Genomic DNA, 14,519 nt, shown 5'->3' with positions numbered 1-14,519 from the left:
AAGGCCACCGTGCCCCTCAGCGCCCTCACCTCTTGTTTCACCCAGACCTGCTCGCTCTGCCCCTGGGCTCCAGGCCCCACAAAGTCTGCTCCACTCTAACTGGAGTACTCACCTCCTTGGTGCTGGGGGTACCCTGTGGTTTCTGCTCCAGCCCAGCAAGCTTGCTGTCAATGTGCCCGTTGATCTCAGCTCGCAGCCCCTCAGGCCCCCGCCCAGTGCTGAGTTGCACATTCTTTGCTCGTAGAAGCTTCTGCAAGAGCAGATGCCCAGCTTCTGAGCGGGGCCCTGCCAGCAGGAGGTGGTTGCTGGTACCTGGTGCCCCCACAGGCTCCCCGTTGGCCTCCCTCTTCACCGCCTGGGACCCCAGGGCACACGGCTCTTCCCGAGGCTCCTGCTTGATGTTGAGATGCGGTGGCTCAGGTACCACCTGCCCATTCACCTGGTCCAGATGCCCAGGTACCAGGCTGCTTTGCTCCAGCTTCTGGGCTTCCGCTAGGTGGTCTGGGGGGTCCCAAGGTCCCAGTCCCTTGCCAAAGAAGGTATCCGCAAGCTGGGCAGCAGCAGGTGAGACCCTCCCAGGAGGAAGCTCCAAGGGTGGCCCCTGGGGCTTGGGGGTTCCTGGCTGGGTGGTAGGGAGCTGGGCCTCTGAGGGGAGCTGGGAGCTAGGGGAAGGTAATTGGGAGGAAGGTCTCTTTGGCTCTTGGGGGCTGGATGGTGGAGGTGTGGGATGGACAGGGCCAAGAACTGGTCCTGTGGATAAGGCTCCTTGTGGGGCGGGGAGTCGGGGTGGGCCCTGAGGTCGAAGCCCGGCCCCTAGCTCCTGAAGAGGGCCTGTCTGGGATCCAGGGAAGCCCCCAAGTTGGGGCTGGCGGCCCAGGAGGCCTTGGAGGGGAGAGGGCTGGGTCCCAGGCTCCTGGTATGGTGGGGCCTGGCGTGCTGCCTGACTCTGCTGTAGCTGCCGCTGCATGAGAAGTGCATGGAGCTGCTGCTGCTGCTGAGGACTCAAATGCCGCAGCTGTGGGTTTTTGGCCAGGACTCCTTGGAGCTGTGCCCGAAGCTGACCCACTGTAGGCATGACCCCAGCCCCTGGCAGGCTCTGCCCAGACTGCGGGACAGATCCCGGCTTGGCAGGCTGTGGCCCTATGTTATTTTGCATGGGCCGCTCTAGTCCAAGGGGCTGTTGGGAGCTCAGAAGGTTCTGGGTCACGGATCCAGGCTGTTCCCCTAAGGAAACAGAGGATTGGGCCAGTAGGTGGGGCACAGACGAGGCCTCAGATGATCCACTGCCTGGTTGCCCATGGCTTCCTGCGCCTGCTGTGTGGAGCAAGTTAACCGGCGGCTGCTGTTGTCCTGGGAGCCTCAGAGGTGGCTGCAGCTGCAGAGAGTTGGGCTGAGGCTGGGCCTGGGGCTGGACAAGAAGGAGTTGTGAGTCCCCAGACAGTGAGGGCTTCACCTCTCCTGGTTCAGGGGCCACGGACTCTGGTACAGTCCCCATTGGTAAGGGCCCTCCCTGATGTGTGGAGGACCCCTCACTGGCCTCTGAAGGAAGAGCTGTCTCTACAATGCTTTGTTCCTTGCCCGTTAGGATAAGGGTTGGGCCCAGGGCTCCGGGGCTAGAAAAGTGTTGCAGAGGCTTGGCTGGCATGCCAGGGCCAAGTGTCATCTGTTGCTGCTGCTGTTGCTGTTGAGGAGACAGTAAAGCTCGACTCTGGCTCAAGAGGCCTATCTGCTGCTGCTGTTGAAGCTGCTGCTGCTGCTGCTGCTGTTGAAGCTGCTGCTGCTGCTGTTGAAGCTGCTGCTGCTGCTGCTGTTGTTGAAGCTGCTGTTGCTGCTGTTGTTGAAGCTGCTGTTGCTGCTGCTGTTGTTGAAGCTGCTGTTGCTGCTGTTGCTGTTGAAGCTGCTGTTGCTGCTGCTGCTGCTGTTGTAGCTGCTGCTGCTGTTGTAGCTGCTGTTGCTGCTGCTGCTGCTGTAACTGCTGCTGCTGCTGTTGTAGCTGCTGTTGCTGCTGCTGTTGTTGAAGTTGTTGCTGCTGTTGTTGAAGCTGTTGGTGTTGTTGAAGTTGCTGCTGCTGCTGCTGCTGTTGCAACTGTTGCTGCTGCAAGGCAGCCATGGGCTGAGCGCCCACTTTGGGCTGCCCACTGTGTGGCATCAGACCCTGTTGAAGATGGGAAAGCCCAGCCATGGATCCTTGCTGTTGGTGCTGTTGCTGCTGCTGCTGCTGGGATGTGACCAGCCGGTGTCCCATAAGGCCCTGACCCTGCTGTGCCATCTGGGGGGAACTTAGCACCCGTGGCTGGGTCAGGAGCACCTGTCTGTGAGGGCCCTGGGGGCCCAAAGCTCCAGGGTGTGGTTGCTGCTGCTGCAACACTGCAACCTGGGCAGGGCCCAGCATGCCCTGGGGTCCCGGGGGTGGTTGCGGGGACAGCTGCTGGACCAAGAGGCCCTGGTGGCTGCTGGGAGGCAGAAGGCCCTGGGGCTTGGGACCCAGAGCCTGGTTTGCCTGTACTCCCGGGCCCTGCTGCTGTTGCTGCTGGATTGCCACCTGTCCTAGGAGATGCTGCTGCTGCTGCTGTTGCAGTTTCTGGGCCAGCTGCATGCGCTGCTGTTGGAGCTGCAGCTGCCTTTCCTGTAAAAGCCTCGAGTCAGGTCCCAGGCCTCGAAGAGCAAGGTTGCCAGGGAAAAAGCCCCCTGAGGGGCCAGCCAAGGCCCCAGCTCCTCCAGAATGTTGCTGTTGCTGCTGTTGGGCCAGGGTGGTGTTGAGAAAGGGGCCACCAGGCTGTCCAGGTAGGGCCATGCCCCCAGGGGTCAGGCGAAGGCCTGCAGCTTGGCCCCCAGGGGGTCCTTGAGGTGGCTGCAGCCCATGGCCTGGGAGCAGCTGACCAGGAAGCTTGGTGAGTAGCCGGGGACTCTGGGAAGGGCTAAGGGCAAGTACGGCTGAGTGCTGCTGCTGTTGCTGCTGCTGCTGCTGTTGCTGCTGCTGCTGCTTATTCCGATATTCTGCCATTAGGTTAGTGTGCTCCTTCTGCTGCTTCCGGACCTAACACGGGAGGGTCAGGGAGGTCAGCAGGGAGGCTACCCACCAGTGCCACCCCTCTTCCCAAGTTCCTGGTTGCTAGGCTGAAGTCTGCCTTCCCTACCTGATCCAGCTGTTTCTGGATCTTGCTCTGTTGTTCTGTAACCAGCTTCAGCTTCTCAGCATCAGCCTCGGGGAACTCCCGGCCAGCCTTCTTGGCAGTGCGCTGCTTGGCACACAGGGCTTTCCGGGACTTGCGGTGCACCCCTATCTGCTCCTCTAGCACCTTCAGTTGCATTTGTAGGAGCTGCTGGGTATGGAACAGCCACTCCTCATACTGCCGCTGGTCAGCCTCATCTGGGAAAGGAAGTGGACCGGTGTCAGGGGATCCAAACCCCTCTTTCCCCAAGCCACTTCCTTGTACATTCCTCCCTATCACCATACTCACTGATTACTCCCTGGGCAAAAGTGGGTGGATTGGGACGAGGCTGGGAGGAGTCACCGGCACCCCGCTCCTGGGATGAGAAAGACTGCTGAAGGGTCATTGTTCTGTAACAGGCCCTAAGAAGTATGGCCCGAAGGCATTGGACCCAAGTTCCTGCTCCCACCAGACCATTTACCTGGCCACTCCCAGCTGCCACATGGTTCTGCAGATCACTGCCGGGCCCCCCTGAGAGCCTCTGAGCTAGCAGGGACACTTGCTGCCTGGAGTCCGCCAAAGCAAAGAGGATGAGTTAGTGATGCGGAAAGTTGAAGGGCAGAGAGGTGGGACAAGTAGGAAGGAGGATCATGAAGAATAGGGGAAGGACTGGAAAAGGAAAAAGCCAATGCTCCCACCTCATACCTCTTACCTGTTCATACCAGGTGCCACTCCAATGCTGCCCTGAGCCATCACCTTCTTGATGCCTTTCAAAGCCACCATCTTGGCCTTTGCAATTGGATCAATGATATCTTCTGCAGCAAATTTGTCCAGGTCTAGAGACAGAAGAGCCAAGTGAGCCTGGCATTGAGGTCAATGTTGCAACTCTTTGACTTCCACCAAGCCAAGCAGAACAATGGCATGGCATAGTGGAAAGACCACTGGACTAGAAGCCAGGTAGCATAGGTGACTCAATTCTGTTATTCACAGGACACATAGCTGTTTTTACTTGCATGGTGTTAGGAAAAGGTACTCAGTAAATATTTACTGAACCAATGCATTAAAGTCACTTCACCCCTATGAGCCTCAGTTTACTCTTCTATTTGACACAGATCATGATTCCTTATTCTGCTTATCTCATGGAGCTACTGAGAAGATCATATATGACCAGAATATGAGTTTACTTTATGACCTAGAAAACAATCTTCAAAAGTCATGTTCTTAGGACAACTAAGTGCAGCCCAAGAACCCAAGATATGGGCAGGGTGCCAAAGCCCAATGCCAGAGTTGCTTTGGCCACAACACACACCACCTACAAACCACTATTCTACCTGTTCAGGACACAGGGCAGAAAAAGAGAAACAAGCAGATACCAAATCATCCTAAAATCTTATACACTGCATATTTCTCCACTACTCAGAAAGCTTAACTGACTCCCTACTTTTAAGAAGATTAACCAAACACCTTCTCCTGGTTATTCTGAGGTGGTAAAACAGTTAAAAGGATATGAGGGCCAGGCTTCAAATTCCAGCTGTTAGTTGTATGATATTGAGCAAGTTAATCTTTCTGCCTCAGTTTTCTTTTCTATAATCTAAGATAATAATAGTACCTATTACATGTACACACTGCTGTATTTAAAATGGATAACCAACAAGGACCTACTGTACAGCACACAGAACTCTGCTCAATGTTATGTGGTGGCCAAGATGGGAGGGGACTTTGGGTGAGAATGGATGCATGTATATGTACGCCTGAGTCCCTTAGCTGTTCACCTGATGCTCTCCCAATACAAAATTAAAAGTTAAAAAAAAAAATAATGGTACCTATTTAATGTTTTTGTTGTGATGATATTACACAATAAATGCAAAGTCCTCAGCAGTGTTTAGCAGTCATTATTCAATAGATACTATTATAGTTTGAGGTCTTCTTCAATCTGGGCCCCCACCTTACCTCTCCAAAGTTAGGGCAGTGCCCACTCGCTTCCTTCCACAAAGCCTACCCCAGCCTAAGCAGTCCACTCATGGTCTCCAAATACACCTGACCTTCCTGCCACTAAGTCTCATTAAGTCTTTTACCAGGCCAACTACTTCTTGCACCACTCTGCTCCAAGTCCTAAGCTCTGGGTCTCACCACAGCTACAAGGACTCTGCTAATCAGACTTCAGGTGTCCATTCCATTCATTCACTCAAACATCTGAACACCTGCTAGATGCCAGGCACTATTCTCCCTTAAAAGGTACAGTGTTTCTGTCTACACCACTCTCTGTGTCCAGTCTCCTTAAACTAGGGAGTATCTTGGGTCTGCAACCTCAGAGAGAATTCAGTTAGTGGTAACCGTGATCACTCCTGAGTTACTAAGCCAGTCTCTCCCCCCAGCTGAGATTACCTGTATCAGGGAAAAAGCTGTTAGCCAACTGCTGCTGCATTGCCAGCTGCTGTGGTTTCATGCACATGGACGGTGGCACGGTACCCATTGGCTTCTGTGCCAGCACCGGCTGTGGGTTCTGCTGGGGCACCAAGCCTGCCTGTCCCCCATGCTGCCCACTTAGCATATGCCCTTGGTTGGATACCATGGCCATGGATGGGGCCAGGCGCTGCTGGAGGGCATGAGCTGGTGGCTGGTTGGGCATCAATGGTTGGGCCAAGCCTGGCTGTCGGGAGCCTCCAAGTCCCAGGGCAAGCTGCTGTTGAGGGCCAGCCAAACTGGGAGAAGAGCCCTCATGGGGCAAAGACACAGCCTGGCCAGGGCCTGGGGTGGACAGCAGGGAATGCTGCTGGGGCTGCTGCTGCTGCACAGGCTGCAGCTGCGCTGAAAGCTGCTGCTTCTTTTGCAGCTCTTTCTTCTCATGTTCCAACAGGTCCTCAATGAGCAGGGGTAACTCACTGGCTACCAGTGAGCTCTCCATCTTGTCCAGCTCATCCCCAGATGCATGTCCACCAGGCAAAGTCAGGGCCCCACTCTCTAGCTCAAACTTTTCCAGTAGGGAGGACCCTCCCGGGCCACTTAGTGGGCTGGGCGTCAGCAGGTGAGCTGGTGGTCCTCCTGTGGTCCCAAAGGGGACCTTCTCAGCTGTGTGCCCACTGCTAGAAAAAGGTCCTGTGCCCATTCGAGTGTCCCGGCTGCCCGTCACACTCTGACCTGGCTTCACCCCCAGGCCTAGGGAAGTGGTGACAGGTGCCAGCTCTGCCTTGGGGGTGGTAATGGTAAACTGGCAAGGGGAAGGGTGGCGCCCACCCTCCTCCACCTTGGGCTTCACCTCGGGAAGCCCTGACGCCAGACGGGGCTCAGAGGCATCAGCGGCCGGGGGAGGGCGCTCCTCGGGGCCGAAGGGTCCTGGCTCCACCCCTCGCAACAGAGCCTCTCGTTCAGCCTTTTCATTGGCCGACTCCACCAGCCTCAGATGCTCATTGAAGATGTCCTTCTTGTCCCCCGTGTCCAGCTCAGGGTCAGTATAGGCCAGCAAGTCAAACTCATCCCCATTGAGCAGGTCATCGAGGTGGGGATCATTGGTCTCCAGGTTCTCCAGAGTGCCCAGCTCGTCATCTCCCTTGGCCACATCCACGCCCAGGCCCAGGTGAGCCAGCTCCTCGTCGTCCTCCAAGGCCTTGTGGGCGTCAAAGTCATCATCCAGCTCAGGGTCCTCACAAGGTAGTTTTCCAGCTTCCAGGGTCAGAGGAGGGGGGCGGCCAAGCTCAGTACTGGAGGGGGGCCGGCTGACTAGCTCCAAGCCAGTGGGCAGGTTGGGACCCTTGGTGTGGGGCGTTGGATGGAGGCTGTTGTTCAGTTCAGGAGCTGGTGGGGCTGAAGGTTTCTGTGGGGGAAGGCCTGAGACTGCTAGGCCACGAAGCCCTTCAGGGGCCAGTCGGTGGGAATCCTCAGTTACAGGGTAAAAACGGGGTCTCTGTGGAGGTCCCTGACCGGGAAATGGAGGCCCCCCCGGTCCGAGTCCTTTCTGTACATTGTGCCGCAACTCAATGAACTGGGCAGGACCAGCTGGGCCAGGCACTGGTTCACCAGGGCCAGGCAGGCGGTTGGAAATTCCAGCCAAAGGGGAACCTAGGGTTTGGCGGCCAAGTTCAGGCCCAGGAGTTGATGGAAAGCGCGCAGATATGGTAAGTCGCATGGAAGCTGCTGCTGTTGCCTGTTGCTGCTGCTGCCACAGTTGCTGCTGCTGCTGCTGCTGTAAGGGCAGGGACCCAGGATACGGTGCTCGCTGATAGAAGGCTTGGGAGCCCCCCACCAATTGCCTGGAAGTATACGCAGTAGTAAGATAAAATCAGAATGAAAAAAGAACTAGAACTGGGCTTCCCTAAAGAAGGAAAGAATTAATGCAGTGAGGGGGAAGGAATGGGGAAGAAAAGAAAGTGATGCTGAGGATTAGAGAGACAGGAAAATCAGGGGCAGTGCACACTGGATACAATATACTCCCTTGATTTTTCCCCGAGGGAAGCCCAGGAGCCTCACCGGCTGTTAACATCCATAGAGGAAGGGGTGGCTGGTGGAGGCGGCCGGGAGAGTCGGTCATCACTGGGGAAAGCCCCTGGCCCCAGGATGGGGCCACCCAGCTTGCTTGGGGGCAGTCCCACAAGGCTGCTCTTGTCCTAGGAAAGATAAGGGTAGATGAAAGTGGGGCCACCTTCAGCATCTTGGATCCACCACCTCTTGCCACTCTACCTACCTGGGTCCCAGCAAAGGGGGTCTGGCCTCGACCCAGCTGCTCAAATGCGGGGCTACTAGGCTCAGCACCCCAGTTGCCTGGGGGTCCCACCGCTCCGGCAGCTGCCGCAGTCTCCTTCTCCTGCCGAAGGGTGTTGCGCTGCATCTGCTGCCGAATTAATAGCTCCCGTAGTCGCTGGCGCTGTGCAGGGTACAGACAAGATGGTAAGTCCATTGGACGAGCACCAAAGCCCAAAGGGCTGGCCCACAAACAGAGATGTCGACCCACCTGTCGCTGCTTCTCTAGTTCTGTCTGACTGAGGCCAGACATGCCTGGGTCCTGGGTACCTGAAAGCTCAGGTGCCGCCAAAGAGCTGCCCGTGCCAGCCCCTGGATCTTCTCGCTTCTCAACGGGAGAGGTGATGCCCGCCCGCTGTGTGGCCCCATGGGGCAGGCAGGGGAGGGGCCCATCGGGTGTGGGTTGGGGCAGGACTGACGGGGGGCGCAGTGGGGACGGCCCGTAGCCCTCTCCTGCGGGCCCGCTGCTGGGCCCCAGGGGGCTGCCCGATGGGCGGAAGTTCCCTGCGGCTACTGCGTAGTTTGTGCTTTGAGGCTTGCCCATGGTAGGGCCAGGCCCAAAATGGCTGTTGATCCCATGGGGTGGAGGGAGACCAGGCTGAGGGACAGGCGGCTTTAGGGGAGGCTCCCCGACCGCCTGAGGGAAAGTGAAACGCATGGGAGAAGGGGCGCCCACAAATGCACTGGTCCCAGGGGACCGGGCAAAATTCGGGGGTTGCACACTTGGGACCTTGGCATGGAGCTCACCTGCTGGCCCTGAGGGCAGGGCTGCTGGGAAACCCCCAGCCCCCAGCGGAGTGTGGGCTAGAGGCCCAGCCTTGAAGGCAACTTCAGAGGGCTGGGGGCGGGGGGGCTTATGCAATGGGGCAAATGGATCCCGGGACTGAGGGCGCGAGGGTGGACGGGAATAAGGGTCAGGGGATTGGAAGCGAGGGGTAACAGGGGATGGGCAGAAAGCCTCAGCAGACAGAGGACGGGGTGTCAATGGGGACTGGGAGCTGGACTGGGACTGGGGACTGGCGGGCACTCGGGAGAAAGGGTCAGAGGGCAGTGAGCGGGGAGGCAGGGCACAGCAGCTCTCAGGTGGTGGGGGTTGGGGCCGAGGCGTCAGCGGGGGCTGGGCGTAGGGGTCAGGGTAGGGACCAGGGCGAAAGATGTCTGAGTGGCTGGGAGGAGAAGGGGCCAAAGCCTGGGCAGGGGGTGGCTCCTGGGGCCTTAGGCCCAAGCCCGGGCTCTGGGGCTCTACCTGAGATGCCCGAGGGGTCAGGGGGGCTTTGAAGACATCAGGTGCCTTTAACTCCAGGCCACCCAGGTGGGGGCCTGAGGAGGGAGAGTCAACAAAGCCCAGGTTTGGGGGCCCATAGCTCGGAGAGGATCCCCCAAGCTCTTCCTTCTTCACCTCCAGGGCCTTCCGAGACTCCCCGAAAGGCAGGGGCGACAGCAGAGGCTCAGCAGCCTTGCTTCCCCCTCCTCCTGGGCTCTCAGGCACAGCCAGGTTGTCCAGGGAGGGGCAGCGGGGTTTGAGGAAGGGGTCAGGCGTGGAGGGCTGGTGTCGGGGGGTGCCAGGTGGGGTAGTATGGAACTCCCCTGGCTGGCCAGTCCCAGGACGAGATGAGGCGCCCAGCGTCGGGGGCGGTGCAGGGGCCCCAGTCGGACTAGGATAGGGAGGGTAGGTGGGTGGTGCTGTGGGGAAGCGGGGCTCCAGAGCATAGGCAGAGGCCAGTCCAAAGGGGTCCTGCGAAGGCACTTGGGCGGGCACCTGGGGCGGGAGCTTGAGGAAGAGCTCACCAGGCGAGTCGGGGCCGGGCACCGTGCCCGCCGGCGGCTTCAGGAACCCGTCCGCAGAGGTAGACAAGCCGGCGGGGGGAGTGGGGCTGCCAATGAAAATGGTGGGGGCAGCAGCAGGAGGCGGACTGCCCAGGGCCCCTGGCTGGGGGGGAATGCGGAGATGTAGGGCCGGTCGGTCAGTCTTGCGGGCCATGTCGCCCACCTTGGTCTGCTTGTTGATCTGGCTCTCAGCCTGCTACAGGAGGAGACCAGGCACAGAACAGTTAGGCTGCTGTAGGCAGGCCCTCTGACCCCCACCCTCAGGGAGGCTGCCCCACAACCAGACTTGGATGCCCCTGCGCACCCTGAGCCCACTTACCTTCTGCACCTTGTTGATGCGGTGAGCTGCCCGGTTATCTTTGGCCTTTTGCTGAGGAACAGAGGACACAGCCTGAGGCTGGGACTCAGTCTCAAGCCCAGTCCCACTCCCTCACCATGCCCTCACACTCCCCACACAGAAGCCAACCCCTACTGGCCCAGCTGCCATGAAAGTGGGAAGTAGAAGGAATGAAGGTGACTTTCCCGAAGACACGCTGCCTATGACTCATTTCCCACGCCACTCCAGGCTCCTTCTGTCTCACCAGGTAGGGGGCTTTATCAGCAGCTGGAACTTTTCTCCACAGCTTCATGATTTGTTTGCAGCGGCTTGACCAATCTGGAGGACAGAGACGACGTGTGAGAGAAGAACTGGCAGGTGACCCCTGCACTGGTCGTGTCGCAGGCTGTCTCCCTTGCTCTGTCCCACAGGTACCTGGGTAATCCTGCTTGAGACTGGGGAAGTTAATATTGGCGTACAGCACAGGTGAGATGGTGGAGAGCTGGCCCAACTCCTCGTCCTTCTCCCAGCGCTGAAGACTCCGCTGATTATAGGAGAGCCCGTCGCCCTCACCCTCCGTGGTGGGGGTGGTGGGGGTGGAGGGCGTGGTGCCCCCCGAGCCTGTCCAGGGGCTGTCTGGCTCACCGGGTTCCGGGCTAAAGAAGCCCCCGCGCTCCCTGGGGCGCAGGGGCAGAGAGTCACAGAGGGCAGGGATGCCAAGCCCACCCCAGACAAACTGCCCAGAGTCCCCAGGCTACTGCCCTGCCCCAACAGAAGACAGTCACTAGCAAGGCAGCAGAGGGAGGGAGGGGTTGCCACAGCAGCACCCGAGAGTCCAACATTCCCTCCCCCAGTGTGGCCCCACTGGAGGGAAGGGACTGCCCACAGAGGTTAAGCACAAATACCAACCTAGAATCCAGGAATGGGGACTGGCAGAGGCCCGGGTAAGAGTCCATTGGGCTGTTGGAGGGGAGATTGCCCAAAGGGAGTCCACCTACAAGAGGCATAGGATCAGAGAGAGGGAGCAAGCGGCCCAGTCTGGAGGCAGGCTTGATGGTACCTGCCCACCCAGTCTTCAAACCACCCCCATCGGCTCACCTTGAAGAAAGGGCCTCTGCAGCGGTGTCCGGCTGCCGTCCAGGCCAGGGGTTCCGCAACCCAGATGCTGCTCTCGTTCGGAACCCAGAACGTCCTTGAAAAGCTGCTGTAGGTCCTTGGATTCCATCTTAGGCAGTTCTGTGAGGGATCAAGGAAACATGCTGCTGAGGAAGACTAGGGGGCTCAGGGGATACCAGGGAAGGTGCCCATGACTCCCCACCAGAGGAGCTATATAAACGAGTCCCTCAGGCAGAGGAAAGGACCCTTATACATGAAGAGTGTGGGTCCCAGCCTCACCTTCTGTGGGAATCCTGTCTAAGTCAGAGCTAAGCATCCCTTCACCTGGGGTGCCTGGCTTCTCAGGGTCACTGGGCACCGGGGATGCCTTTATGCCACCATCCTCAGGTCCTGCAATTGCCAAGAAAAGCCCATCAGCTAAGGTCGGTGTGGAGGCACCACAATGGCCACTCTGGCAAGGACCACAGAAGGCCTGAAACACTTTACAGCCTCCAACCTTGATGGTGCTCAGGGGCAGAACAGGTTGACAGAAGCAAAACCAAGATGGCACCCAGTCCTCCCAGCAGCCCTCACCTGGTGTATCAGCCTTGCCCTCGGGGCCACGGGATTCTTCATCTGCAACATCCGGACCATCATCTCCTATGAGCAACAGCCCCACTTCAATCAAAGATGCCCAGAACAGGACCCCAGCACCAAGGCCAAGGCCCTTGGCCAATCCTCAACTCCTAGAGACCAGCCCATTTCCCACCAAAATCTCTTACCAGCTTCCAAGTACAAAGTGAAGTTGGACCCCTTCAGACTACCTTACCCCACATGACTGACCTTTCTGTGAGGTCGGGAGCTCCTTCCTCTCTGAGCCTCCATCGCCCTTGGCTTTGGGGGTTCCCAATCCAAAGCTTGGCCGGCCCACGCCAACTGCAAACAGGGCCTTCCGGCTCAGGTCCAGCAGCTCCTTCCCAAAGAAGGCTTCCTGTGGGAGGAAGCAGAAATAAATAGGCTTTCTCAGGCCCTGCAGGCCAGGAGCCTGGCCAGTGGCCCTCAGAGCCTAAGACCCACCTGCAGGTAAGCAGGGAACATGTCCTCCAGTTTGTTCTTCTTGCGCCCTCGCCGCTGCTGCTTCTTCTTTTCATCCCCATCGGCTAAGCCCTGGTCCACAGAGCCCTCGGCAGGCAGGTCGGCAGGCAACACTGAGGACCCAACAGGAGGGTCAGCCTCTCTGGGGACTGTGAACACGCTGCTCCCAGGTTGGCCTGGGGACACTTTTTGCCTATTCTCCCCCGACACCAATTGGGCCCACTACTTCCTTGACCCTTTGAGAGCACCCCTGCCCCCAGCCTCCCTGGCAATGTCCCACGGGTCCTGCGAGCCCCACCTTCTCCCAGGCCCCACTGGAGCCCTCACCCGTCTCACCCTCGTCGGGCTGCCCATCCCCACTCAACACCTCCGCCTGTGCAGCAGGCCCTTTTTTCACACGTGTGTGGGATTTCCGCTGTCGCACCATGAAACCACCGATGCCTGTAAGGAGGCAGGGCTGAGGCTAAGAAGCTGCTGGGGACCTGGTAAGCTGCCCCTCACCACCCCACCCACATCCCAGGGCCTCACCAGGCCGATAGGGTTTGCGTTTGCGTTTTTTGCTTTCCTCGGTCTCCTCTTTGCCAGGCTCTCCATCAGGGCTGACAGGACCCTCCAGTTTAATTTCGCACTCCATGTGCTCCACACTACCTGTGTATGGAGACAGAAGAGATGGAGACAGGTCAGAGGCTTGGATCCTTTGAACCCTGTCATCCTGTCAGTTAAGAACAGAGAACTGGGGACTCCCCAGATGGTCCAGTGGTTAAGAATCTGCCTGCCAATGCAGGGGACATGGGTTTGATCCCTGGTCCAGGAAGATCCCACACACCAAGGGGCAACTAAGCCTGTGAGCCACAACTACTAAAACCCGCACACCCTAGGGCCCATGCTCTGCAACAAGAGAAGCCACCACAATGAGAAGCCTGTCTACTGCAACTATAGAGTAGCCCCCACTCACAGCTACTAGAGAAAGTTCACGTGCAGCAACAAAGACAACACAGGCAAAACAAAAAAGAACAGTTGAGTTCCCTGTCACAGAGCCATCGGACAAGACCCACAGTGGCCCAAGGGTGACTGGGAGTGGCAATGCTGCCCTGACCCAACACTCAATTCTCACAGGCGTGATCCCAGAACTCTGGTGCTCCCCGAGATCCCCTAGGCTGACCTTCAGCCTTGAGCAGCTCGTCCGTGTCCAGGTCACCATCCTTCTTGTCATCAGGGCCCAGGACCTCTGAAGGCTCAGCCCCCTCCAGCCCCGCCTCGCCTGGGAGGCCGGGCCGTCCACGCCTCTGACGCCGCTTGTGCAGAGGCGACATGGTCAGGTTACGCAGCACCGCCATGCCCGTTTCTGTCAGCCACACGCCCTCAAAGCGAAAGTACTGGGGCTCTGCACAAAGGGGGAAAGCACGTGACTCCATGGAGCCCCAGGGAAACTGGGACTCTGAGTTTCGGCCTAAGTCCCTAGCTGGGACAAGAGCAATGAGAGACAACAGACTGAAGTCCAGACTGGGGATCTGAGGGCTATAGAGAGACCACTGATAGGCACCAGCTGAGACCTGAGTGCTCTCTCAGTGACCCGAGGGGGTCTGAGAGACAGCGGCTGCTGAAGCTAGACTCTGCTCCTAATGAACCCTCAGGTCACCAAATATATTCTCTGGCTATATGGACCACCCCTCCTTGCCGAATGCCAGCTCATCGTGCCCCAGATGCCAGGAGCAGTGCCCACATCATGATGGATGGAGGTGGGAGAGCTCCTTCACTAAGGAAAAAGAGCAGGGTTCAGAAAGAGTTCTGTGCTCTCTGAAAATGAGAGTCTGGCTGTACAAAGGCCATGTTGGCTGGTGAATGGAATTCTGCCTGGAACCTAAAGGCCTTGAGTGTCACCACAACTTCACCACTGACCTACGGGGTGACCTTGGGCAGGTCACTCAACATCCCTGGGTCTTAGCTTTTTTTCTGTGAAAAATAAGATAAAATTGGGGGACTGGAGCTGGACTAAGTGTCTAAGGGTCTTCTCTGGCACTGGCATTCAGAATTACTGTGACTCACCAGGCTCTTTCACCTTCATAGGTACCAACTCTGGAGGTGCGACAGGTGCTGTGGAGAGGACAAACAGCTGGAGGCCCTGGCCCAGAGCAAAGCATCCCTGCGCTGACCCCTCCTCCCCTCTCCCTAGCACCCGGGACTCACCAGCAGGCTTGACCACGTAAGGCTGGCAGGAGACACAGTCGAAGCCCTCATCAGCTGCCTGCTCCACATCATCCTCTGTGAAGAGGCTCTCACAGCCAGCATGCATCCACCTG

At 58.1% G+C, this 14,519-nt stretch overlaps 1 protein-coding gene across 8 annotated transcripts in view; it reads right to left on the bottom strand.

The window, feature by feature from the left end:
• Positions 1-14,519, bottom strand: part of KMT2D (lysine methyltransferase 2D) — a 40,633-nt gene that overhangs the window by 11,257 nt on the left and 14,857 nt on the right. For 5 of the 8 annotated variants that reach the window (XM_070789176.1, XM_070789183.1, XM_070789177.1 and 2 more), the window contains exons 18-40: positions 14,407-14,516; positions 14,266-14,313; positions 13,382-13,603; positions 12,748-12,867; positions 12,547-12,660; positions 12,202-12,332; positions 11,968-12,115; positions 11,719-11,784; positions 11,425-11,535; positions 11,128-11,265; positions 10,939-11,023; positions 10,465-10,706; positions 10,295-10,368; positions 10,033-10,083; positions 8,098-9,909; positions 7,831-8,010; positions 7,617-7,753; positions 5,538-7,399; positions 3,865-3,988; positions 3,634-3,718; positions 3,462-3,543; positions 3,138-3,370; positions 113-3,037 (exon numbers count right to left, since the gene is read on the bottom strand). In XM_070789176.1, the coding sequence (XP_070645277.1) occupies positions 113-3,037; positions 3,138-3,370; positions 3,462-3,543; positions 3,634-3,718; positions 3,865-3,988; positions 5,538-7,399; positions 7,617-7,753; positions 7,831-8,010; positions 8,098-9,909; positions 10,033-10,083; positions 10,295-10,368; positions 10,465-10,706; positions 10,939-11,023; positions 11,128-11,265; positions 11,425-11,535; positions 11,719-11,784; positions 11,968-12,115; positions 12,202-12,332; positions 12,547-12,660; positions 12,748-12,867; positions 13,382-13,603; positions 14,266-14,313; positions 14,407-14,516 (9,100 nt within the window). The remainder of the gene's footprint in view (positions 1-112; positions 3,038-3,137; positions 3,371-3,461; positions 3,544-3,633; positions 3,719-3,864; positions 3,989-5,537; positions 7,400-7,616; positions 7,754-7,830; positions 8,011-8,097; positions 9,910-10,032; positions 10,084-10,294; positions 10,369-10,464; positions 10,707-10,938; positions 11,024-11,127; positions 11,266-11,424; positions 11,536-11,718; positions 11,785-11,967; positions 12,116-12,201; positions 12,333-12,546; positions 12,661-12,747; positions 12,868-13,381; positions 13,604-14,265; positions 14,314-14,406; positions 14,517-14,519) is intronic. The other 3 variants (XM_070789179.1, XM_070789180.1, XM_070789178.1) reach the window with 3 other exon arrangements.

This window comes from Bos indicus, chromosome 5 (assembly GCF_029378745.1).
Source record: "Bos indicus isolate NIAB-ARS_2022 breed Sahiwal x Tharparkar chromosome 5, NIAB-ARS_B.indTharparkar_mat_pri_1.0, whole genome shotgun sequence".
Classification (NCBI taxonomy): Eukaryota; Metazoa; Chordata; class Mammalia; order Artiodactyla; family Bovidae; genus Bos; species Bos indicus.
The sequence above is the reverse complement of the archived record's forward strand: the minus strand, read 5'-3'. Positions and strand labels throughout refer to the sequence as shown.